This window comes from Pseudochaenichthys georgianus, chromosome 5 (assembly GCF_902827115.2).
Source record: "Pseudochaenichthys georgianus chromosome 5, fPseGeo1.2, whole genome shotgun sequence".
NCBI classification, from domain to species: Eukaryota; Metazoa; Chordata; class Actinopteri; order Perciformes; family Channichthyidae; genus Pseudochaenichthys; species Pseudochaenichthys georgianus.
In genome coordinates, this window is record NC_047507.1 from 42,691,621 (window position 1) to 42,717,272 (window position 25,652).

Sequence of the window (25,652 nt, forward strand, 5' to 3'; positions counted from 1 at the left end):
AGTTCCTATCATGTCGAGAGCGCGAGATATGACGTAAATTGCTTGCCGCGCAGTGATGATGGCGGTGCGTGAACGCGCAGTAAAAGTAATGGCTGCTCTAGATCGGCGGGTGCCTAGCCTCGATGATTTCGTGGGTCAAAGCTGGACTGCCTGGGCCGAGTGGGCCGGTGTGACAGCGGCAGAGGGTAAGGAAGAACATCGACGCAAACACTGGCAGCTAGTGAGCCATGTAACCAAAGCACCGGGCTTTATTTTTCGTTGAAACGGAGCACAGAGCTAACCATGTTACCCAAACAAAGACCCTGCCGGGTCCTAGCGCTGGGTGGGTAACATGTTGCTCTCCAGGTCCCACTGCATTCGTTGTCTTCAAGAAAACACAAGTGATGCTTATTAAGATAGAGCCATTATAGTGTGTGCTTGAAAGCGGTGCCCATGACACAAGCTGCCAGCCTTTATTGGGGTTTTCATGTTAGTGAAAGCAGCCGGGCAGCAGTGGCATCACAGCGGAAGGAGGCTAGAGTAGATGGTTGGGCGAACAACTTCTTCCCGTGGAGAGCTAGCTAGCGTGCCAGACTAGCGACAAGGCAGTTAGCTTTAGCCTGCTAACGCTAGCAGCAGCAGGGTTGAGAGTAGACACCGGTGACGGAGGAGGGGTCTGATGTAAACGCTGGCCCTGCATTTGATATGCGCTAACGTTACTGTGTTCTTTCGCTTCAGAACAGTGTTCTCCTGTGAATGCCAGCCCCCAGCCTCAATTTAACTGTTGTTAATTGTGTGTGTGCGACAGGAACTATGTTTGACTTCTGCTCCAAAGGGGCTCCTGCTCTACCCATCTTGGAGTGTGTACGCTCATTCATTGTCTGGCATCCCTCAAAGTGTTACTTTGTTCAGAACTCAAATAAAGTCTCCCTCCATCCCAAAACATTTGAAGCTACTGATTGCTGTTTGAAAACGAAATCAAGAGAAGGGTCAGCAGGGAAGCAGTTCACCTGCACATTGTTCCTTTATGTAACCTAGTGTGTTAAGTGCAGAGTGTGCGCTGTTAGGTTTGTCTTGCTGTTGACCCTGTTATACAACTTTTGGAAAACATCTGCCTCTTTGTTATGTGTGATGTTTCAGCCACTGATGTAGGTGACTGCAGCAAGAATGGCAAAAAAGCTGCAGAGGCCATGTCACTCAGTAAGGAGGGTAAGTCTACACACTTGAATCTACCACACATTACACTGTTGTTGTTTGGGACATCTGAAAACAATAACATTAACTCCTGGTCTAGTTGTGCATGTGTATTGACCTGGGATGCCACAATGAACTGTGCCTCAGCCTCTCTTTGGTCTCCATTAAGTGGTCTCCACCCCTGCCTAGAGGCAGAAGAGGTTCTGGTTTGCAGGACCAGGGCGAGCTAAAAAGCTTGCCGGGCTGTGTGTTACACAGCTGTCCTACAGAACCTCCGACAGACACTTTGTGTGTGTTCATCTCGGAGCATGACAAAAAGAAGTTACTTGATAGTAAGTTTAAGCCTGTGCACCTTTTCACAAACTTTGCATTCACATCACACGGAAATACAAGCCAAAACAAGGTGATGATGTTTCAGCCGGGATCCAAACATTCGCTTAAATTATACATTTATAATTTAATGCTTTTTTCTTTTAGTTTTTTCTTTTTCTTTTTTAAATGTACTTATTTTTAGTGATTTGTTTAGTTCATGTTTCTTCGGGAAATGCATACTATGCAATATCATCTCAATACATTTTATAATAGCTTTAACCTGCTTCTTCCGATAGAGTATAGTTCTGTGTTTTATAAAGTGGGATTGTATTGTAGAGGTACTTATCCAGAGTCTGTGGAAAAGACGGTCGGAACGCTCCTTTTTTTGAAAGGCAGAAAGGACTCGGAGTTCTGACATCCTCATGTCCATCCTCATCCTCATCATGGAGGCTAAGCAATTAACTGCTACAGCAGCAAAACGTATTTTAGTCACCTAAAGAAAAGCCCACATAAAAAAATCAACATCAGTTTGAAGTGTTTTCTTTGTTTAGAATCTGACCACCCAATTTAAAAGATAATCTAAAATGTTCTTTTAAAACATGGACAAGAGGTAGGTTGCATCCTAGTTAGGTCGCTGGTCTATCACATGCCGACCAATATGTACATATACAGGCAAACATTCACAGTTGAAGGCAAATTAGTCACCTATTGACAAGGCCTGAAGGTGCTTGGATTAAGTGAAGTAAATTTAGGATGTTGAGAAAACCCTCTCCGCAAGAACAAAAACACAATCCAGTGTAGATCTGTTTCCAGCCAATACATTTACCTAGTAAATGGCATGTTATACAAAATGTGTCTGTTCTATTTATTTATTAAAAGGTACAAATATAAATTATTGTAGATGTCTCGAAGTAAGTCCAAGTTGATGTCAGAATCCAAGAAGTTGGAGACACTGTATTGTTACCAAATGGCGTTTACCATCAGAATACTGATTTTCAATGCTATATTCAACCAGTGTAGTTCAACTCTGACAGTGCTTTTAAGTGAGAAGATCTAACACCTTTTCATAATGCAGGATGATACTGGGCTGCTTAGTGACATTGCTATTTGGCAGTGAGATAAGTATGTCTCTCTCCTCTCTATAAGACATGTCCATCTTCGGCCTATACCCTGGCCATGATGACTTCTACCTGGTGGTGTGCAGCCATTGTGGCCAAGTAGTGAAGCCGCAGGCGTTCGAGAAGCACTGTGAGCGACGACACGGCCCCCTGGCCAAGCTGTATGCCCGGCTGCGCTCCCCCACCCCTGCACCCCCACCCCAGCAGAGGCCCCACCACAGCCATTCTCCTTCTCATGGGACCAACGCTGCTTCCGCTTCATCCTGGGAGAGTCGTGGCCAGGGGTCCGGGCAGCCAAAGCCAGCCCCCCCCTCACCTTCCACTCCACCACAATACAGACACTCCAAGAACCCCAAGGATGGAGTACGGTAAGAACAGAGTGGGGCAAGTTGGGGGGTCGGGGATAACTTAACTTCAGGGTTCACAGAATAGACCTTCACACATTTTTTTACCCTAAAACCAAGGTGTCATTTTTGGGGGAGTATGTGTCAGAAACAGGAACCTCCATCAGGAAGACCTGCACACAACCGCAGTGAAACCACAATCAGTTTTTTACTCTTCGGTTTGTTATCCCAGCCAATTTGGGATCATTACAGCCAAATGTGGCTGCGTGTCATTTAAGTTTGTTCAAATGTAATGGTCTGCAACTGAGGCTATCAATACACCACCAACATTTTGATTCTATAGCGTGATCAGTTTGCAATCCAAACTGATTTGCATTGGAATTACAGTCTAGCCAGTTGTATCGCACAAAGTAAAGAATGTATTGATTGCAAATTAATCTCAAACACTAACATAACAGGGAAAGTCATTTTTTTGAAAAACAAGATAAACTAGAGAATGCAATTCCTGAATGAATTGCTAGTGGGAATGCTTTATGCTGAAAAGCTGACGCTAAACTGCTATGCTGAAATGTAATGTGTAAGAAGAAAGTGAAGAATTTAGATTGAAATGATACATGAACACTGGGGGCTTGAATGTGTGATGAGAGAAGAAAATAAAGTAAAAAGGCTTGGGAAAGCTGCAGAATATTTGAACTGCAAACTTTTGAACTAACTTGATGGCAAATGATCTGTCGCCATGCCAACGGCATTTGATGACATCCCATAATACGCTTAGATGCGTTGATGGCTGCATCGTTACCAAACCTGTGAAGTTTTGGGCCATTTGGAGCATTTTCACTGAAGTTATGAGAAAACCGTGTTTCATGGTGAGCATTGTGTTGCCATGGCAACAGGAATTGAAGAAATCTCAAAACTGTCCCGTATATGTCTTCACGGCTGGACTGTTAGCACAAGTTTGAGCACTTTTTGAACATTTTCATAGGAGTTATAGCGACATCGTCTTTTATGGCGAGGGATGCGTTTCCATGGAAACGGCATATGATAACACCCCATAATTGACGTAGAGCTGTTGAGGGCTGGACCGTTAACCATTATCTGAAGTCTGGTGCTGTTTTGACCCTTTTCATAGGCGTTACGACAACATCGTGTTTTATGGCGAGGGATGCGTTTCCATGGCAACATCATATGGTGAGATCTCAGATTTGACGTAAAGCTGTTGAGGCATGGACCGGTGATATACAAGCGAAGTTTGGGGGACGATCGGACCGTGTCCATTGGAGTTACAGCGACATCTTGTTTTATGGCGAGGGATGCATTTCCATGGAAACGGCATATGAAGACACCCCATAATTGACGTAGAGCTGGACCATTAACCATTATCTGAAGTCTGCTGCTGTTTTATGGCGAGGGATGCGTTGCCATAGTAACACCGCATTACGCAACATCAGATTTGATGTAGAGCTGTGTTAACCATTATCTGAAGAATGCATGTCAGTTGGAGTTGTGACATCATCGTGTTCCATGACACAGGTGTTTATTGAGCTAATGACGTGTCCAGAGATCAAAGGTTTCCATGGTGATCAGTGAGAGGAGAGCATTTTCATTGTTCTGAATGAGATAAACCTCTTACATGTGAACGTTTTGTTGAAGAACCGTAACAGATATCGGTGAAATTTCAAAGCGTGAAGCATGTCAAGGAACTTGAGTATCTGAAGTGTAATCTTTGTGTACTTTCGGGTTAATAATGTGGCCTTTTTGGCAGTTTAACTAAAGGTGTGCGGATGCTACCGTGAGGAAATATCAGCCTGAAATTACAATGGGCTTTAATGGAGGCATGTTGAACGTTGTTGTCACTTCATGCCCATAAGAGGCATTTTGTTTAATTATTTTGCTTATTTATTTATTTTATTTTTCAAGCTAAGAGATGTTTTTTGAAGCATCCAGTACAATTGCCAGAACTAAAAAGCTCAAAACACACAACACTGCGGTCACATGGTTGTGCATCAACACCGACAATATTACGGTGGCTAATGTTCAGCGTGATAACGTTTTTTTTATTAAAATGTTGTTTAAAACTTACCGTTTTTATGACGCATGGAAGCTTCAGACATGTATTCACTGTCTTTAGACAGGCAGGTGCTTTTTCAGCTTTAGATTCAAATGTTGAAGTATTTATTCTCCCACACCACCTTACAGAAAATAATTGGGATAACATTTACTCTTAAAAGTAGATTTTAGTAAAAATGTTTACCAGTGATGGTAAAAGTTCAGCTTAAAAAACTAACTTTGGACTTCCCCCTCCCTGACGCAGACAATCCCCGCTGGAGAAGCCCTCCCCCAGCAGCCACACAGAGTCCCCAGTGTTCAAGCAGCCTCCGCCTCTGGAACCTCCTATAAGCTCCCCCCCGCCATCACTCAGAGATCCGCCCTGGCCACATGGAGGCACCCCCCCGCCTGGTAGGCCTCCACCCAGTGATAGGTCCCCCCCCCAGAACCAGAAGAAGGACTCCCCCCAGAACTCGGGAATTCCAAACCACCGGGTCCCCAGACCCTACAACAAAGTGGCCTCCAGTGAGTACAGGTGGAGCCGTTTGGGTGATGTGGGCGGAGTAACAGTTGAAGGATGTATGCTTCTCCTTCAGTTTGAACTACTGATGATTTTTACATGCTAAACAATCAAAGTTCTATTTCTTAGAAACACACAGAAAATCTTTAAGGGGAAGGAAGTTGGTATAATAACTTTAAATCAGTTCACAATGAAATGATGCTGTCCATGTTTAAAGGTAATATACCAGGAATGGGTGCTTGCCTGTACCATGCAGAGTGTATGTTTTCCCAACTTGTCATCGTCTGTCAGAACACACATTATACTAGTATACCCATGATGTGTATGGGAAATTATGATGGAGCTTCAACTAACAACTATTTTCATTATCAATTTTTCTATAGGTTCCTTTTTTAAATCCCAGTTTCTCAAAGTTCATGGTGATGTCTTTAAGGGTTTGTGGCAGTCCAAAACCCAAAGATATTCAGATAATTTTGATTAAGAAAAAAACTGAGAAAAGCAGGAAATCTCCTAATTTTTCATGAAAAAATATGTAATGTCTAATCTATTATCAAAATAGTTTATTTGTTGATAGACTAATCATTGCAGCTCAAAGCATCACTTAATTACAGCAGCTTCAGTTTTCTGGGGTTTTCTCAGGGACAGTGTGCACTCGTGTTTGGCCCTCGGAGCCTATTCATACCGTCGAAATGCACATGATACAGAAGAAAACAGAACTGCCTCTAAAAAGACATCTCAGGTTTTGCTCATGTGTGCAAAGCATGCCTGAAATGCACACCATGACGCGGCTTGCGTTATATCAATGTATTCAATTAAACTAAAACTGCATCTTTGCTGACGGTCCACTAAAAAGCACGGAAATGCTTCCAGAATATACAGTCTGTCAATTGGTTGAGAACACTGGAATTCAGCTTGTAGAACACATTCTGGTGAACATGTATACAATCTGTGGACATGTGTTTTTTGGGTGTCGTATGTCATCACTTTACCCCCACATGTCCCCATGTAAGCTGCAGAGATGTGGACGTGTGTGTTGCTCACCGTGTGGTGCTGTGTCTGAGATGCTGTGTGTTTCCTCAGAGAGGGAGTGCGACCTGGACAAACACTGCGGCGTCCTCGACCCTGACAGGAAGAAGGTCTGCACCCGCCTCCTGACCTGCAATGTGAGCTCCAAACACACTGCCTCACCACACCAATGCACTACTTCACGTGCCTCACATTCATTTTTCTGTCTCATTCCTCTCTTTTTCTTGTTTTAAATTGTTTATCTGTTTTTCTCTATTTTCTCTGTGTAGTTCAGTAGAAGGTTGAGAGGATTAATGTCAGGATCCAGTCCTATCACCTTTGATTTTGAGCCAGTCCGTACACATGACAGTGGAAAAGTAGGTTGTGAGTTTGTGGTCTCTTCAGTGCTCAGACAACAGCCAACAAGTTGGATAATGTTTTGGAACTGTACCTTTATCAATTCTATGGTAGACGTGATAGATGGAGGCGCATACGATGCGAAATGCAATGCAGATCCTTTATGGCTGACGAGCAGTTGCCTTCAATAGCAGGACGTCAGACAGGCGGCAGGACGCAGCATTGATGGCAGTTCCATGGTATTTGGACCCCTTCTGGGTGTGAACTTTCTAGGTAGGGAGTCACTTTATGGACATGTCTTTGTGCTTGTTAGTCATGCTTGTTAAGTCCCAGTCAAAGGATGCACTGATATATTTGTTTCATATTGTCTCATATCAGCCAATAGGACTTTATTGTATAATAGCATGTTTTTCTTTATAGAAGACCAACATTTTAGTTTACGCATTTTCTTTGACGAACAGGGTGATAAACGAATGTGTGAATAACGACTATAGAAAGAAACATGACTTGTTAGGGTGGAGGTGTTGCAGAGCAGCGGCCGTGCGTCTGGCAGAGCTGCTTCTACTGTGCTGAGCTCGACTCGATGAGTATGGGATGATCAGTGTGTTCTGGGTGCGTTCCAGTGTCTGGTGTTGGGATGAGGGTGGTGCCGTTTCACACCTGGCTGCCAATTCTCCTATAGCATCATTACATCAAGTGTTCATCCAGCGACGTGCACTCGTTCAAGTTTCCCACGAAGTCCTCCCTGTGTTTGCAGTCTGGAACCTTCTTGGTGAAGTGGAAACTACTGTAAAGGGTTGATGTATGTGCACGGTTACCAGGCTTGCCGGGTTAATTAAAGCTTTAACATTACTATTGAATCAAAACATGGTGCATTTCACATGGTATCTGGTCGCTTTGCACCGAAGTTGTCTTTATCGTGCTCTCTTGTGTTCACCTGATGGTGAATGGAGGGGCGTTGTTCTCCATGGGGCTGGATCTATCCACTTGTAGTTTGTCGAGGTCTTGCCAAAGTCATTTAATTATTACATTTCTGAGGCATTCAAACGGTATTTAAAGTAATTTAATCTGCAAATGTATAACATGCAGATCGTATACAAGCAATGTTGGTATTTGATCAGAAATAACCCTAATTAACCCCATTGTAAGAAATGTGACCCACGATGTGTGTTTCCATGGTGATGCAGTGATAAATCCACGGAGTGATTTACTGTAAGGTGGACGTCTGTTGTCCTATCGATAACCACGTCTAGTATTCAACTATAGCTGCTTTGGCAAGTGGAACAGTGTATTGGTACCACTGTTTTAAAAGTTGCATTGACCATGTTGATATCCCCTCGGAGTTGATAAGCTGTCAGAGAATCACAGAACCTGTGAATCCAGTTGCACACCAAGCGGTGGGAGCTCATTGGAAGCTAAATGATCACGTTCTGCATTTAAGAAATGTTCCATTTACAGTGGATTCCTTCAAATGAAGGACACTGCAGTCACCTCTCTGCTACTAGTGAGCACTGACTGCTACTGAATGGCTCCCAGCTCAGGAAGAGTCCTTATATGGTGAGGGAGGGAGGAAGTGAGTGTGAGAGGCCACATCCAGACAGGACGACCCGATAAACAGGAAGTGACGGGAAAGATACGCAGGAGAACAACCTGCATCTCTGCCTGCTCTGAAGGTGGACTCTTCCACCTGCTAGGAGGAACACATGACATCATGTAATCCTTAACACTATTCATCTAAAAGTATGAAATGAAACTGACGCGTTTAAAGATAACAGCAAAGTGACTAATGGACAGTGCTGCATGATAAACCGACATGAGTGTACTGCAAAGTACCTGAGCCTCTTTCCAAAGCAACCAAAGGACCAGTGTCAGACACATGACATCTTTAACAAATAGATTTCAAGCTTTAGGTGAGCAGCTAACATCAGCTGTGATTCTCGTAATGTGTGACGGAGAAACAGAATACACCTTCAATCAGTGTTTTGAAATGAATAGATAGTCTAACTGTTTAAAGACGTATTCATATCTACTCTCTCTCTACATCACACAGCCGTGTCACCACCTTTATTGAAGCTTGTGATATGGGTAGTATTTATTCAGATCGATGTCCAACGTAACATCTCAACGAAATCCAGAACCACTTCAACTCTTTCAACTCTCACCAACTGTCTCACTGAAATATAATCCTGGAGGCAAAACATCTCCTTCACCATTGACATTCCACTCCGACCCCTCCCATCCACAACCTCAGTCATTTTCGACAGTACATCACCAAAACTGCCTTCTTCCATCTCAAAAGTACATCCCGTCGCCGCCCATCACTCTCCTTCTCTGCTCATCCATGTCTTCGTCTCATCCAGACTAGACTACTGCAACAGCATCCTCTGTGGTACACATCCTGACTCCTCAATAAGCTCCAGTACATTCAGAACTCTGCCGCCCGCTCCGTGACCACATCCCCCCGTCCTGCAGACCTCCACTGGCTCCCCGTCCCACAACGCATCCATTTTAAGATCCTTCTGCTCCATCACCAGTTCCCCTCCTCCCTCACTGACCTGCTCCATCACCAGGCCCCCTCCTCCCTCACTGACCTGCTCCATCACCAGGCCCCCTCCTCCCTCACTGACCTGCTCCATCACCAGGCCCCCTCCTCCCTCACTGACCTGCTCCATCACCAGGCCCCCTCCTCCCTCACTGACCTGCTCCATCACCAGGCCCCCTCCTCCCTTACTGACCTGCTCCATCACCAGGCCCCCTCCTCCCTCACTGACCTGCTCCATCACCAGGCCCCCTCCTCCCTCACTGACCTGCTCCATCACCAGGCCCCCTCCTCCCTCACTGACCTGCTCCATCACCAGGCCCCCTCCTCCCTCACTGACCTGCTCCATCACCAGGCACCCTCCTCCCTCACTGACCTGCTCCATCACCAGGCCCCCTCCTCCCTCACTGACCTGCTCCATCACCAGGCCCCCCCCTCCCTCACTGACCTGCTCCATCACCAGGCCCCCTCCTCCCTCACTGACCTGCTCCATCACCAGGCCCCCTCCTCCCTCACTGACCTGCTCCATCACCAGGCCCCCCTCCCTCACTGACCTGCTCCATCACCAGGCCCCCCTCCCTCACTGACCTGCTCCATCACCACTAGGGTTGCAAAATTCCGGGAATTTTCAAAGATGGAAACTTTCCATGGGAATAAACTGGGAATTTTCTAAATTGAAGGTTGGCTCTTCGTAGGGAACTTAAATATAGTTGGGGAAAGTATATTTTAGCATAATCTTGACTAAAACAAACGGATGCCATTCCTCAAGCACACTGCTTACTGCATGGCTATTGAGACCACACCCTCTACAGCAGGGATGGGCAACTTGGATGGTGGTGGGGGCCACATAATTTAAGTACTGGCCACCAGGGGGCTGCAGATTGACTTGGAACACACACACACACACACACACACACACACACACACACACACACACACACACACACACACACACACACACACACACACACACACACACACACACACACACACACACACACACACACACACACACACACACACACACACTAGTAGTAGTGGCGGCTCAAGTTGCTTACTTTCATTACAGCAACGGTCTGCAAACATACTCAACATTGTGGTTTTCCCCTGAATTCAGTGAAAAGATATTCTTTCTCCCACTTTTCTTGGAAAACACGATTTCCCTCCGATACCCTTCTCTTGCTCATGCTGACGTCCACAGAGGGCTGTGCTCATGTGTTACCCGCTCTATCGAAATCAGTCGGAAGTCGCAACGGCTCATTTCAAAAAATAAAATGATACAATTCGATTATATTACCCTCAATTCCCAGTTAGTTCCCATAAATTCCCATAAATCCCATTATTCCCATGGAAAGTTTCCAATATGGAATATTTCCAAAATTCCCCAGCTTAACTTCCCATGGAAATGTACTGGAAGTGTTCCGCCCCTTTGCAACCCTAACCACCACACTCCTACCCACAGCCTGCGCCCCTCAGACCCCAACCTCCTGTCTTTCCCTCATAGGACCAAGCCCCGAACCTGGGGGGACATACCCTTCTCCGTCGCTGCCCCCTCCCTCTGGAACTCACTCCCCAAACACACCTGTGACTGCCCCGACCTCACCTTGTTCAAATCACAAATCAAAACTCCCTTCTTCAGAACTAGTTTTAATCTGTAATTAATGTTGTGTTTTATATATTTTCAGTGTTTTAATTATGTTTTTATGAATTTTTAATCTATTAAGTGTCTTTGAGTTTCAAGAAAAGCGCTCTATAAATAAAATGCATTATTATTAGAAGGATATACAACACCAAAACAAGTTGTGTCCGTTTGTTTGAAATGCAGCAGCGACTGACCTGCTGTTCCTCTGTCCTCAGATTCACTCCATCCACCAGCGGAGGAAAGTGATGGGGCGCAGCAAGAACTTTGACCAGCTAGTGGCAGAACTGAAGACCAAGGTCCGTGAAAAAGGGGCCCAATCCCTGGATGGAAACTCCTCTGCTGGACGCTCTCCCAGCCCAGAGGCCCCCATGGAACAGACGGGGGCCCCACACTGCAGGAGACCCCTGGCCAGCCTCCCTGCGTTCAGGTTAGTGAACTTTACTGACGCCAGCTCGGATAGAGATGTGTGTATGGAGTAGGGATGTTAAGATTCACCGATTTGCATCGGTGTTAGGGCTGCAACAAACGACTAATTTGATAATCGATTAATCTATCGATTAATGAAACGATTAGTCGACTATTCGGACTATTACTGTATGCCTTGCACAATTTCTCAAACGCTCTTATTTAGCCATCAATTTATAGATGTAGCTTGAGGTTGTTTTAGGCATGTGGAAACTAACAATGAAGACAATAAAGATGAATACTTGATTCCAAAATAAATATATTATTGAAATAACTTAAATTGTGAACAAAACTAACATTGCTTTTTATTCAAATTAAATAAATAATATTTCACATCAAAAGAAACAACAGTTTTTTAACAAATCGTATTAAATAATCTGATGACACAACTGTAAATATAAGAATAGCTGAAACTTTAACAAACTAAATAATAATAATATATAATATTTTTATAGCGCCTTTCAGGAAACCCAAGGTCGCTTTACAAGTCGGGTAGGGGGGGGGAGTAGGGGAAAAAAGGCAGACAGGTTAAGGGGGTGGGGGGGGAAGTAGCGGACAAATAAACCTATTAAACTAACTATACAGTGGGGAAAGCCTTGGTAAAAAGGTGCGTTTTGAGGGCTTTTTTGAAAATGTCCAGGGTTGGGGCGCTGCGGATTTCGGGGGGGAGAGAGTTCCAGAGGGTGGGGGGTGCCACACTGAAGGCTCTGTCACCAAAAGTCCGCAAATAACTCTGTTACCTCTAATCATTATGTTTGTATAATGTAGTTAGCTCCGTGTGTTGCTGCTAGTATACATAACACCTGACGTGAAAACGTTACTCGTGGACGGGGCTACAGAGCTGCTAGAAAGACAGTGGAACCCGGTGCATTCCTCCGTCTGGATGTGGAGCACTTTTGATAAATGTTTAGACAAATAGCTCGTGTTACCGCCCTTACATGCTAAACTCTTATTCCACTTTTGGCAACGAGCATTCTCCACATCGAGACGGGTAAAGTTTAACCACCTCGGAGCGCGTTCTCTCCGCCATCTCCCACGTGTGTGTGTGTGTGTGTTGCTGCATGTTGCAGCAGCCCGTGTGTAAACTGCCCCGCCCCCACGCAAGCAGGCGGGGGAGAGAAAGATCGAAAATACATCGTAGACGCATTTGTTTGTCTTTTTGCATATTAGAAACGAGTTGGCGACACTAAGACTGCGATATAATGTCTTTGTAGCAATAATACATGACATATATTTTTTAAATGTCTCCAGTACCGATACAAAGACCAATAAAGTTAGAGCTTAACGGGGTGTAAAACACACGTGATGACGTCACCAACGAATCGACGACTGAATTAGTTGGCAACTAATTTGGTAATCGATTAAGTCGATTAGTTGTTGCACCCCTAATCGGTGTACCGGCAAAAAGTTTGAAATGCGAGTGTAGAAAGAGTGCACATCGGCTACAGTGTGGGTTGAACTCGCGATGCATCGATTGTAGCGTCTTTGCATCGGTAAAAAAACGATTCATTCATATAATATCCCCTCATCCTGTCGGCACTCCGCAGAGACGACCTTTGACCTCTGCTTCGCACTACGGAGGCCGAGAGTCTCAGTGATCAACACACATGAAGTCGAGGAGAAAGAGAAACACAGCGCGCAGAAAAATACCTACAAATCAAACGTTTGGCAACACTTCGGATTGTTCAACAAAGACGGACAACTTGAAAAATCGCTCGCAAATTGTAAATGATGCCGAGCCGCTTTAAAGTACACACGTAGTACGAGGAACTTAGCGACGCACATAAAGAGGCGACATGGGGTCTGCGGCTGAAAAGAGAAACCTAGAAGTTAGACGTGAGTGAAATCAGGCGTTCTGTCAGAGAGAGGTGTTTAGTTTACAGCAGCCTGTGACGGCCAATAGCAGTTTACATGTCTTCCTCACTGTAAGCAGTTAAGAAAGAGCTGTTTGTGAAAGGTTCTTTGTATTCTTTATTGTTCCTATAGAGCCCACTGCTTCCTGCTCTCTGGTGAGTCAGCCTATGAGTGTTCAGCACATCAATCCAATCCACTTTATTTATATAGCACATATTAAAAACAGAGGGTTTCACCGAAGTGCTTCACAGCAGACATAACATTATAATAAAATATAATATTACAATAATAGATAAAAGGCACACATAAGAATAGATAAAAAGGCATAACAATCGATAAAACATAGTTTAAACTGACTGACATCAGGCAGCAGCTGTATGGGCGTTGCTCTGTGGTAGCTGTTATTTGCACATTGTTAATCCTGGGCAATGCGTCCTTTCATTGTTTAACTGTGAGGTGTTATAACATGGTACTGCACTCTGGAGAGCTTTTAAAGGTACACAAATAAACGGCATGATGGGATGTGCAGTACCAAATATGTAAAGCACCTTTTTGTTAATGTATGATTTTCTGCATATGAGGAATAAAACAAAAATCCTCTGTCGTACCAAATTGAAGTATCATTATTTTTGCATCGTGTTGAATCGCACCGAATCGCATAATGTTGAATCAAATCGTAAAGAACTGTATCGCAACAGGGGTGAATCGTATCGTATCGCCTGGTGTTTCAAATGTATCGTTAATGTATCGTATCGTTGGCAGCGTATCGAGATGCGCATCGCATCGCCTGAGTGATGGAGATGCACATCCCTAGTATGGAGGCACATCACAATTCATATTATGAATTTGATCAAAACTAACATATTTAACTCGGCGGTTACAATTGCAACACTTTTCTGCACACGCACTTATACACATATTGTGCAGCTACATGCCATTTTTCTCACCAGCCAATAAGATCACACCGAGTCCTTTGGGAAGGGGGCTTCGAGGTGGTGCTAAGTGAGAGCACTTAGTCAGTTAGAAAAATGATGTTGTTGATTATAGTCAAATATAATTTTGTGGAACCAAAAAAAAGGATGAAGCAAAAAGTCGAATGTGTGTTTTACAGTCGGCCTTCGTCTGTGTCGGAGAGCAACACGGAGGATGAGCAGCAGGACGAGGGGGGGGTCCGAGCCCCCTCACCTCTGGTCCATGGAAAAATCTCCAGTGATGAAAGTGAGGCAGAGGGACCCGAGGAGCCCGTTGAGTTCCCATCTTCTGCTGCACATCCCAGACCTCTAGCGGTGAGCCCTTTGTACTTGGGTTTAACTATATTACAGACAAGCACATACCACATGTATTTATTTATTAGCTGCAACGCTATTTCATCTTCAAGGTGTTCTCTTGGAGGTTAACTCACCTGCCTGGAACAGATTTACAACCAGCCTTCTCTCTGCAGGTATGTTCATTTGGCAGCCATGCTTTGGGTCACGGCATCTACACGTTTGACCGCAGACTCCACCACCTGAGGTCGGCTCTCAGCAGCATGCTGGAGCAGCACATCAGCGCACACCTCTGGAAGTAAGACACTCACATTCTTAGTGGCCCTTTTGACTTCGCTCTGCTTTTATTCTGCTCACTGTCAACATTTCTTGGAAAGATAACTTTGGTATCTTTTTGTCACTGGCATTTATACTGTATGCTAAAAGTACAAACATATGTTCTCCTTATCTAAATGCTTTTCATTAAAGGTGGGGTAGGTCAGTTTGAGAAACCGGCTCGAGATACACTTTTTGTTATATTCCATGGAATGCTCTTAACATCCCGATAGCAATGAATATCTGAAGTGCTTTGACAAAAAATCCATAAAAAATGTCATCTGTAGAAGCTGTAGTGCTGTAAAAAGCACGACCAATCATCTGAGCCGGCTAAAGTAACTGGACGGCCTACCTGCCTGTCAGCCTTCCATCTGGGCACAAGCTGATCTCGTGCCCTCATTGGTCATGTTCGTGTGTGTTGGAGGAGGGGCTCTGTGAGGAAGTGGAATATTTTTTCCGGTTGTGTATTTTCAAATTCTAGCGCACTCGAGCCGGTTTCTCAAACTTACCTACCCCACCTTTAAGTGAATGTCAAATGTAAAAATGTTTTGACAAGAATGATATAAGAAAAATATATTTTCATACACAACATATTTTACAGAATGAACCAAAAAATCAGCAAGTAATGCCCCAGAGTTCCAAAGGTTCTCAATGGGCTAGAATTTGCTCAGCATCCAACCAAGTCTCTGATAGTAGATAGCCTATACTACATTCATCAAAAGCACTGCTATTTTAATGACGTACATTTTGAGACTAACCTGATCACTAGTATAACATGTGCAAATCAGCCTCAGCCTCCATCCCATTTCTGTTTCTTTGAGACTCCCACCCACTGTACATGGATGAGTGCTTGTTACATCAGAATGCTTTTTGGTAACACTTGCAGATGAACTTGAGTGTAAACCCACTGCTTAGTCACTAATAGATGAAGCAGATGGTGTTCTCTGCTGCCAGAATCAGTGCTGAACACTGAGTGAAGTCTGCACTAAGATGGACTCGTTTACATGCCCATCAAATGGGTCATATAAGGACTAAACACTTTTCAGCAACAGCAGGGATATCTTTTACATAATTCCCATTTTCATTTGGATCTTTATCGAGCTACAATTCTTCCATTTAGAATGCGATTTGATTTATATTTTGCCTTTTTATAAATATTGCTCTTCCTGTAATTTGGCAGTAGGCTATTTTTTGATCTCACTCAAATGTAGGTTGGTTGTTGAGCAATAACCCAGATTGTCAGAGCCCTGCAGTCACCAGAGTAACTAGCAAAACCATGCCTTAGTAGCTGGTCCTTTATCTTATTGCATTTTTCTACCCAAATACTAAATTCTTCCAGTATGATTGGCATACCGCATCATAATTGTATTAAAGTTATCACATCTGCTTTGCTCGGGTATGTTGTCCAGTCTTTTGTTAATTGTTCCATTATTTATACGACCCGGCAATCTAGGGGTTTCAAACCCTTGACCTCTTCCAAATATCTCCAAGCAGTGGCTTGGGTGAGCGTACATGGCTGTTCACAAACTGTCCCGTGTATTTTAACTACAGATAGCGTGTCGGTGAAAACCGTGGAACATTCTGCTGGTTTTAGATGCAGAACACTTTTGTGAAGTTTGATCACACATTTAGTAAAAGATAATAACATGTGGATCAAAACAGATATAATAAAGCGCAAAAAACTACAGAGTGAGAAACCAATTAATCACATCTAATTGTGCAATTTAACATCTTGTGAAATACAAATATCCATATTTCAATTCAAAACCTTTATTTATCTGGTGAAATCCCATTGAGATCACTGATCTCTTTTTCAGGGAGACCTGCAGCAGTAGGTTCCACGAGAAGACATACAAACATAAACAACAGAAGGACATCATACAGCAACATGTACAGGGATTACAATGTACATATTTAACCACATGTACAGCAGGGTTTCCGCTAGGATTTGTTCTCGCCGGTCAAATGTCCGGGCAGAATTTATTTTACCGGACTAATTTGAAACTTACCGGTCATATTTCAATAATAATAATAAGAGTTGTGTAGCAGAGTTTCCGTTAGCAGGTAATTACCGGACTATGAGCGGATATGCTTCAGTTTAAAACTCAGTTCACGGGGCTCATTTTTATATTGCTTCAGTTTATAATGGTAACAGATCGAAACATTCAGATTCATTTTTCAATAAATGATTCCACAAACAACAAACAACATAATTATTACATTCAAACAAACTACTTGTAGTAGATAACGTACATTATTCAGAAGTTTACATCAACTTTGAATAATAACACGGGAGAAACGGAGCCTCTCTTTTCCCCTCTCCCTCCCTCTCTCTCCTGACAGCAGTCAGTTTCTCATGCAGCTCCTGCAGCTCGCTAAACAGAGGGCGGGGCTTCAGGTGATTCTGCAGAGCTGCGTGTCTCGGTCAGACTCAGCAGCTGATCTGATCTCTCTCTCGCTCCGGTTACACTTCACTCGCGTTCATGTCCATATCGATCACATCCAGCTCTCCTGATCGGCCTTTATAGAGAGCACCGATCAAACTATTAAGAGTGAATATCGGCCGATAATGACCGGCGGCCGATCGATCGGAGCCTCCCTAATTATTACCAGACATGTTGACCGGCAGGTTTTGAATTTACCGGTTTTTTATTAATTTTACCAGCTAAAACCAGTAATTACCGGCTAACGGAAACCCTGATGTACAGGTACCAACAGCATCTGAGTGAGTAGCACCCAACCGAGCTTTAAAAACATGTAGTGGTACCAGCTTGGTAATGTTCCATTCTTTTTGCAGACTGCTCCATGTTAGTGGAGCTGCACGTCTAAAAGCTTTCTTCCCTAAGACAGTCCTAGCACTTGGCACATTTAATAAAACCACAGCATGCGATCTCTGGCAATAAGTACTTTCAATTCGCCGAGAGATCAGGGAGCTGATATAAGATGGTAGTTTATCCAACATGGCTTTGTAAATGAAAAAGTACCAGTGACTGAGCCTCCGTACAGTAAGTGATGGCAAAACCGCCTTGGTATACAGGGTACAGTGATGAGTAATGCTTTACAATTTGTCACAAATCTCAGTGCGCTGTGATACGCAGCATCTAACTTGCTCAGGTAATTGGCAGGTGCATTCATATAGACCAGATCCCCAGAGTCCAGCACAGGTCAAAGGTCACAGAGCCTTTTCCTGGCCTCAAGCGAGAAACAGGACTTGTTCCTGTAGAAGAACCCTAGCCTAACCCTCAGCTTTTTAAGCAGGTTATTTACATCAAATTTAAAAGTGAGACAGTCATCAAGCCAGATACCAAGGTATTTGTAACAGGTAACCACTTCAAGTTGTATTCCTTGCATAGTTACAATATCTAAAACAGGCTCTGGTGTCTTTTTAGCTTTAGCTTTAGAAAAGAGCATTACCTTGGTTTTATCTACATTTAAAAGAAGCTTAAGTTCAGAGAGCTGAGCCTGAATAGTGTTAAAAACAGCCTGTAATTTAACACCAGCCTCGTTAATCGAGGGACCTGCACAATAATTACAGTATCATCCGCATAAAAATGTAAGGTTGCTCCTTCGACATTTTCACCTAAACTATTAATATAGATAGAGAATAATAGCGGACCTAAAACTGAACCTTGTGGTACACCATTAGAAATGTTTAACCACTCAGAAGACAGCCCATCAAACTGAACACATTGGGACCTTTCAGAGAGGTAGTTCACAAACCACCCACTGCATGGCTGGATATGCCAATACTGACCAGCCTCTGCTTTAAGATGCGATGATCGACGGTGTCAAAAGCTTTGGATCGGTCAATAAATAGAGCTGCACAACTCTGCTTATTATCTAAAATACTCGCCACATCATTCACCACTTTCATTGTGGCAGTGATGGTGCTGTGTTGCTTTCTGAAGCCTGACTGATGTTTAGACAGGATGTCATTGTTACATAAAAACTCCTTTACCTGTTCACTCACTAGGCGTTCGAGCACCTTAGCCAGAACTGACAACTTAGAGATTGACCTATAGTTATTTAATAAGGTGGCCTCCCCTCCTTTTAGCAATGGCAGGACATACGCTGACTTCCATACTTTTGGGATTGTGTTAGTGCTGAGGGAGAGGTTAGAAAGAGTAGTGAGAGGTGGAGCAATACAATCTGCAGCTATCTTTAAAAATAAAGGTTCTACGTTGTCCGGGCCAGCCGGTTTCTTAGGATCTAACTTGGTTAAAGCTTCACGAACAACATCAACAGTAAAAGGAGTAAAACTGAAAGGTTTTCCAGACCACATTGTTCTGAGTCACCGACTGTGGTGTTCACAGAAGCAGAATTAGAAACGGAATGAAACATAGAGCCACAGGACACAAAATGTTCATTAAAGCAATATAGTATGGTGGCCCTGTCCGATATAGAGCCAGGTGCTGTGGTGAGGCACGGAGGTAGCTCATTATGGATCTCACCGGTGGATAACGATTTAATGGCTTTCCAGAATGTTCCAGGATTATTCAGGTTCTTTGTGGTTACTGACAGATAATACTTAGATTTAGCACTTTTGACATGTGAAGTGAAGCTATTCCTTAGCTGCCTAAAACGCAGCCACTCTACCTCTGAGCCTGATTGCCTAGCCTTTGCCCAGGCCTTGTTTCTCTCATGCAGGAGACTAGACAGCTCAGCAGAAAACCAAGGATTGTCTCGTCCCTTTACTCTAAATGTACGCAGGGGTGCATGTCTATCAATGATCTCCATGAAACCAAGATAACAATAAGACCATGTGGTTTCTACATCAGCACACAGATCGATTTGACCCCAATCAAACCCAAACAGATCATGCACAAAACCCTGCTCCACAAAATGTTTTATGTCTCTCTTGATGCGAGGTTTAACCTTTTGGACCTTAGTGTCCCTGATTGTGGCTACAACACAGCGATCACTCAGATCATTCGCAAATACTCCCACAGATGAATATTTATGGGGAGCATTAGTTAGAATGAGATCAATTAGGGAGGATTTATGAGGGGACTTAATGTTAGGGCGAGTCGGACTGTCCACAATCTGAGTAACATTTAAGAGATACAAAGGTTTTTAAAATCCTCTGACTCTGCAGTTAACCAGTCCCAGTTAAAATGTCCAAGTAGCACTATGTCCTTGTAGTCTAGCTGTGATAAAAGATTTGCTAGTGAAGACAAGGAGTCCTTGCCAGCTGAGGGGGGTCTGTAACAGCCCACCACCATGACCTGTTGCCCCTTTGCCACTTCTATATTTAAGGCTAAAAATTCAAATTGCTTACTGATCGATTTGGAAACTACTGCAGTTACACTGAACTTATTCTTCACATAAATGGCAACGCCACCACTTTATTAGGCCGGTCGGTACGATACACATTATAACCATATAAGGCAATGTCAGAGGCCAAAATAGATTTGTTTAGCCATGTTTCTGATAAAACAAGCGTCAGTCGAGCTTGTCCAAATGGGGACAAAATCTAGTTTAACAGACTGCGCACATATTTAATTCTAGAAATACAGTATCTGATCAAATCATAACCTAACAAGTCCGCACACTGCTTTCTGCGGCCACAGAGTCTGTAGTCAAAAAGCTTCCCATGCTCCATTCTTATGCGTCAGAATGTCCTATAGAACACATTTTGTCAAACTCGAGGCCACAGGATAATTTCTAATTATTATTAGATCGGTCCCGCCGGTATATTGCACGCACACCTTCACTCAAGCTCAGAGCCTGAGCCCAAACATTGATGACCTTGCACCCGAGATGAGATGCCAAGTATCTGAACTAGCATCACAGAGCAGCACACTGAGTTTAATGGATGCTTCCTTCTGCACTTTCTCTCTCACGGCAACAGGGCATGTTTGGTTTCTCTTTGAGGGGAATAGTTTTGTTGAAGCTGCTGTTGGCCTGTGGGGAAATGTACTCATAAGAAATGACTCTGAGAAGCTGCAGATAGAGCCATAAGAAATGAATGCACCTGATTATTTAATGTTTAATGTTGTTTTTATAGGCAATAATTTAAGTTTTGTTAGTTCCAGGTTTAATATATGCAGTAGGTTCATTTCAATAATTTTTGGCAATAAACATTGAACCAGTAGTACCCATTTTGAAATGTTGGCCCACTGTGTATTTCAGTTTGACCCCCCTGCTATAGAACATGTTAGCAAGTCTAATTCTCGCCTAATTCATTTTCTTTGAAAACAGGAAAATACCTCAAGCCACAGATCTTCATTCTTCACCTCCCTCGGCCCGGACCATCTCCTCGTCCTCCTCCTCGTCGTCCTCCTCGTCCTCCTCCTCGTCCTCTTCTTCCTCCTCTTCCTCCTCCTCTTCCTCCTCTTCCTCTTCGTTACATTCTAAGGTCCGCACAGGAAGTCATATCAACTCCTCAATCAAAACGGCCTCCTCTACCTCCTCCTCCAGTCGAGGTCCAGGAAGACCCCCGACAGCCATACAGACGGAGAACTCGGGGGTCAGCGGGGGCAGCCTCGCCGGGGGTCACCTGCTCTCTCCAGCTAAGCCTGTGACGGTGCGTTCGGGGGGCTCTGGGCGTCTTAAGAACCCTGTTGGGCGCCCCAGCAAGCAGACGATGAAGCTGCGAGAGGAGGCTGCCACCGCTGCTGCCCAGCGCAAACGCAAAGCCCCCTCCCAGGAGGGGGAGCACTCAGGCCCCGACAGGAACTGTATACTGCTCCAGGACCGGGGCCGCCCACCTTCTGCGGCCTCATCCTCTTCATCCTCTTCTTCTAAAACCCCCATTTCCTCACCGCTCACACATGGACAGACCAATGGCACACTTTCCCCCAGCAGCAAGCCCCGCCCCCAGCCCTCCCCCTCAGAACCCCATTCACCAGCCGCCAAGGCGGTCTGGACCTACAGACGGACACACACTCCTCTGGGCCATTCCTCCCCCCCAGACCCGTCGTCCACCAACCACAACTCTCACAGCCGGGCCGGTGGGGGGGACTCAGGACTTCACTTGCAGGGCGGCGGAAGGGGCTGTGAGCACCAGGGGCTTGTGAAGAAACGAAAGGGGGGCGGAATGGGGGAGCATTCGCCCTCCAAACCCTCGGTGCACCGCCCCCCTTCCTCCTCCAGCTCCGCCCCTTCCTCCTCCTCTCCGCGCTCCACCTTTTATCCCTGGAAGGAAAGCAAAGGGGGGGGGCTGGCAGGGGGTGTGGAGAAGAAACTGGGCACACAGAAGGTGAGTTTGAAGGACACGAAAAGGCTGATCAATACACAGGGTGACAGGGAGGGGTTATGTTGCAGTTAGTTGCTCTGACATCCTGGCTGATGGCAAGCTTGTATAATATTCCTGAGAGGTAAAATCCCCCCCCCCACATTCAGCAGGATGGTCTGTAGACAGCCAATGAGCTGAATAAAGAAAACTAAATCACTGCCAATCTGACGAGCACACACTGATCATTATTGTTGTTCTTTCTTCCCATCACTTCCTTCACCGTGTTAAAGAAGCTGCTGTCCATTCCCATACGACACATCTCAAATGTCAGCAGTCGTGGTGTCTGATGTTTCTACTGACTGTTAGGAACGTCTTTGATGTGACACTGGGTCACTGCTTGAATTCTCTGTAGGTCGGATACAGCTCCTCACTATTCATCACTACCTTTCAGAACGCGTCTTAGACACTAAGAACTGTTTGAGTGGAAACAAAAGCTGCTGTGACTAATTAACACAATGCAAAGAGAACCTGGATCACTACAACATGTGAAATTCAGCCACTACTGAACATATGTCGTCATGTGTTCTCTGGGCTGGTTTTCACAACAAACTTTTAAGAGCTGTGTTTCCATGGCGACAATCAGCACCACATAATAGAAACTGCAATAACGTACGTTTAACGTCAGATATGTAATATCACTAACCCAGCTTCATTTGCAGCACCATTATAACATGACCGAATGACAACACTAAATCAACGTGATGCTGCAAAGCCTCATGTGCTTTGGGAGGATGGTCCATGTCACCGTGGTAGACAGTGCAGGAGAGGCAGGTGTGGCGCGGTGTGGGACAGATGCAGCATTCTTTTTGATTCTAAGTCAGTGTGGCTCTGCAGCTGTTATTCTTTAGGAAAGGAGTGGCACAGTAGTGCTGTAAAAGGCTGAGTAAGTGTTCCACTCGTCTGTTGGAGTTAAGGGTAGCTGTGAGGTGAGCAGCTCAATGCTAAACCAATCAGGTATGTTTTCAAATGGCATGCTACCCAGAATACAGAGAGACTTGGTCCTATTTAAACAAGCTGGTTTGAGTGCAGTGCCTCCCCACTGCCTTACCGCAGCTCTCCCCAAACCTCAGAGAGTTTAAGACATCAATTGAACATAAAGGTCAAAAGGTCTGAATCAGTTCTGAAGTGAATATACAGACTCTTGTCAAAATGTAACAATCTCAATCTCTCTTCTGTCCCACAGCCAAAACTGCACCATTAAGTGTGCCTGCCTTACAAGAGGGAGCCAGCTCTGCTCAGTCCCAGACTGGGGCAACGGGACTTGTGTGTGTGTGTGTGTGTGTGTGTGTGTGTGTGTGTGTGTGTGTGTGTGTGTGTGTGTGTGTGTGTGTGTGTGTGGGAGGGTGGGATAAAATTCAGAGTATGGATTTAAAAATACCTCAAGACCATCCGGTTATGCTGCTAAATTAAATATGTTTGTTTATCAAAATGGATTAAAAATGTCCTTTACACTTGTTTTCTATGACCTGTTTTGTAATGTTCCGTCACAAATCTGAAGACCCTCAGGGCGCAGCCGTCATATGTTCAGCTTTTCTGCCCATGCTTCCGTCCATTCTCGTGGACGTGGTATCTCAGAACGCCTGGAGGAAAACCGTTTCAAATGTGGCACAAAGGTCCGCTTAGACCAGTGTTTCTCAAACTTGTTCATACCAAGGACCACTTAACCAATAAAAAAACACTCGCGGACCACCGAACTCCATAAATATCCCAAAACACATCGTTTTTCTAGAACAGATTATAAATCACCTGAAAATGGTACAAAGAACTGGCAACATGTGACGAAGGTGTTGCCCTGGGTTTTATCATGCAATAGAAAGTGAAACTTAAGCTCGTTCCATTGCGGAGATATTCCCGCAAGAGTGCGGAAAACTGAAATGTATTTATTTATATCAAATGTGAAATTTTACCAATATACTCACGGACCACTAGGGGGCGCTCACGGACCACCAGTGGTCCGCGGACCACACTTTGAGAAGCACTGGCTTAGACTGAAGGATGAACTGATCACAATCTGGAGGTTAAAGGTCAAAGTCAATGTGACCTCACAAAACACGTTTTTGGCTGTAACTAAAGGATTAAAACACGCATGAGAAGATGATACACAAATATCTTAAAGGTCACTATCATACTGTTTTTCATCAATATATCAGGTCTCAGATAAATACAGAACATGTCTCTGAAGTGTGTGGCTCCAAACACCAAACAGATCATTGCAGCATTACCCATAATCCCCTCTGTTTCAGCCCTGTCTCCAAAGTGCTGATTCTCTGTCTGTTACTTCAGATGAAGACAAGGAGCCCCTCCCCACGCCCCTCTGAGAGACATCTGGTTACAAAGAACTCAATGGAGCTCTAGAGGAGATTCAGGTGATAAGGGAGGGGGGGGGTTACCTTGGTTGCTGATTGGCTAATGGTTACCAAGACAACACATCGTGATGACATCATAAAGTGGCCAAAATCTGATCAGCTCATTTTCAGACAGGTTTTTATAGAAATGGATCAAAAAGAGAGAAAATCTTTGTTCCTGAAACTTTCAGAGTCTCTTTCCACAGAGGGGACACATGTTGATGTAGAAGAGACATGAAGAAGAGGGGACACATGTTGATGTAGAAGAGACATGAAGAAGAGGGGACACATGCTGATGTAGAAGAGACATGAAGAAGAGGGGACACATGTTGATGTAGAAGACACATGAAGAAGAGGGGACACATGTTGATGTAGAAGAGACATGGAGAAGAGGGGACACATGTTGATGTAGAAGAGACACGGAGAAGAGGGGACACATGTTGATGTAGAAGAGACATGGAGAAGAGGGGACACATGTTGATGTAGAAGAGACATGAAGAAGAGGGGACACATGTTGATGTAGAAGAGACATGAAGAAGAGGGGACACATGTTGATGTAGAAGAGACATGAAGAAGAGGGGACACATGTTGATGTAGAAGAGACATGAAGAAGAGGGGACACATGTTGATGTAGAAGAGACATGAAGAAGAGGGGACACATGTTGATGTAGAAGAGACATGGAGAAGAGGGGACACATGTTGATGTAGAAGAGACATGGAGAAGAGGGGACACATGTTGATGTAGAAGAGACATGGAGAAGAGGGGACACATGTTGATGTAGAAGAGACATGAAGAAGAGGGGACACATGTTGATGTAGAAGAGACATGGAGAAGAGGGGACACATGTTGATGTAGAAGAGACACGGAGAAGAGGGGACACATGTTGATGTAGAAGAGACATGGAGAAGAGGGGACACATGTTGATGTAGAAGAGACATGAAGAAGAGGGGACACATGTTGATGTAGAAGAGACATGAAGAAGAGGGGACACATGTTGATGTAGAAGAGACATGAAGAAGAGGGGACACATGTTGATGTAGAAGAGACATGAAGAAGAGGGGACACATGTTGATGTAGAAGAGACATGAAGAAGAGGGGACACATGTTGATGTAG

The 25,652-nt window shown here is 44.4% G+C and overlaps 1 protein-coding gene across 4 annotated transcripts; it reads left to right on the forward strand.

Moving 5' to 3' along the window:
- On the forward strand, positions 1 to 23,583 carry atxn7l2a (ataxin 7-like 2a). 4 transcript variants are annotated; one of them, XM_034082165.2, is made up of 11 exons: positions 1 to 185; positions 1,120 to 1,188; positions 2,632 to 2,971; positions 5,259 to 5,518; positions 6,594 to 6,676; positions 6,809 to 6,895; positions 11,272 to 11,483; positions 14,487 to 14,661; positions 14,817 to 14,938; positions 21,157 to 22,156; positions 23,376 to 23,583. In XM_034082165.2, the coding sequence occupies exons 1-11, from the start codon at positions 56 to 58 to the stop codon at positions 23,391 to 23,393; spliced, it is 2,496 nt and encodes an 831-aa protein (XP_033938056.1). In that variant the 5' UTR covers positions 1 to 55; the 3' UTR covers positions 23,394 to 23,583. The 4 variants fall into 4 exon arrangements, with proteins under 4 accessions (XP_033938056.1, XP_033938055.1, XP_033938058.1 ...); XM_034082164.2 differs by having other exon boundaries at positions 21,157 to 23,583; XM_034082167.2 differs by lacking the exon at positions 6,809 to 6,895.
- Positions 23,584 to 25,652: the final 2,069 nt, after the last annotated feature.

Bases quoted from the DNA above. Each gene is read 5' to 3' on its own strand.
- atxn7l2a (XM_034082164.2), top strand. From the start codon at position 56: ATGATGGCGGTGCGTGAACGCGCAGTAAAAGTAATGGCTGCTCTAGAT. The intron at 186-1,119 runs GTAAGGAAGAAC...GTGATGTTTCAG, and splicing joins CGGTGTGACAGCGGCAGAGG to CCACTGATGTAGGTGACTGC. The intron at 6,677-6,808 runs GTGAGCTCCAAA...TTCTCTGTGTAG, and splicing joins CCCGCCTCCTGACCTGCAAT to TTCAGTAGAAGGTTGAGAGG.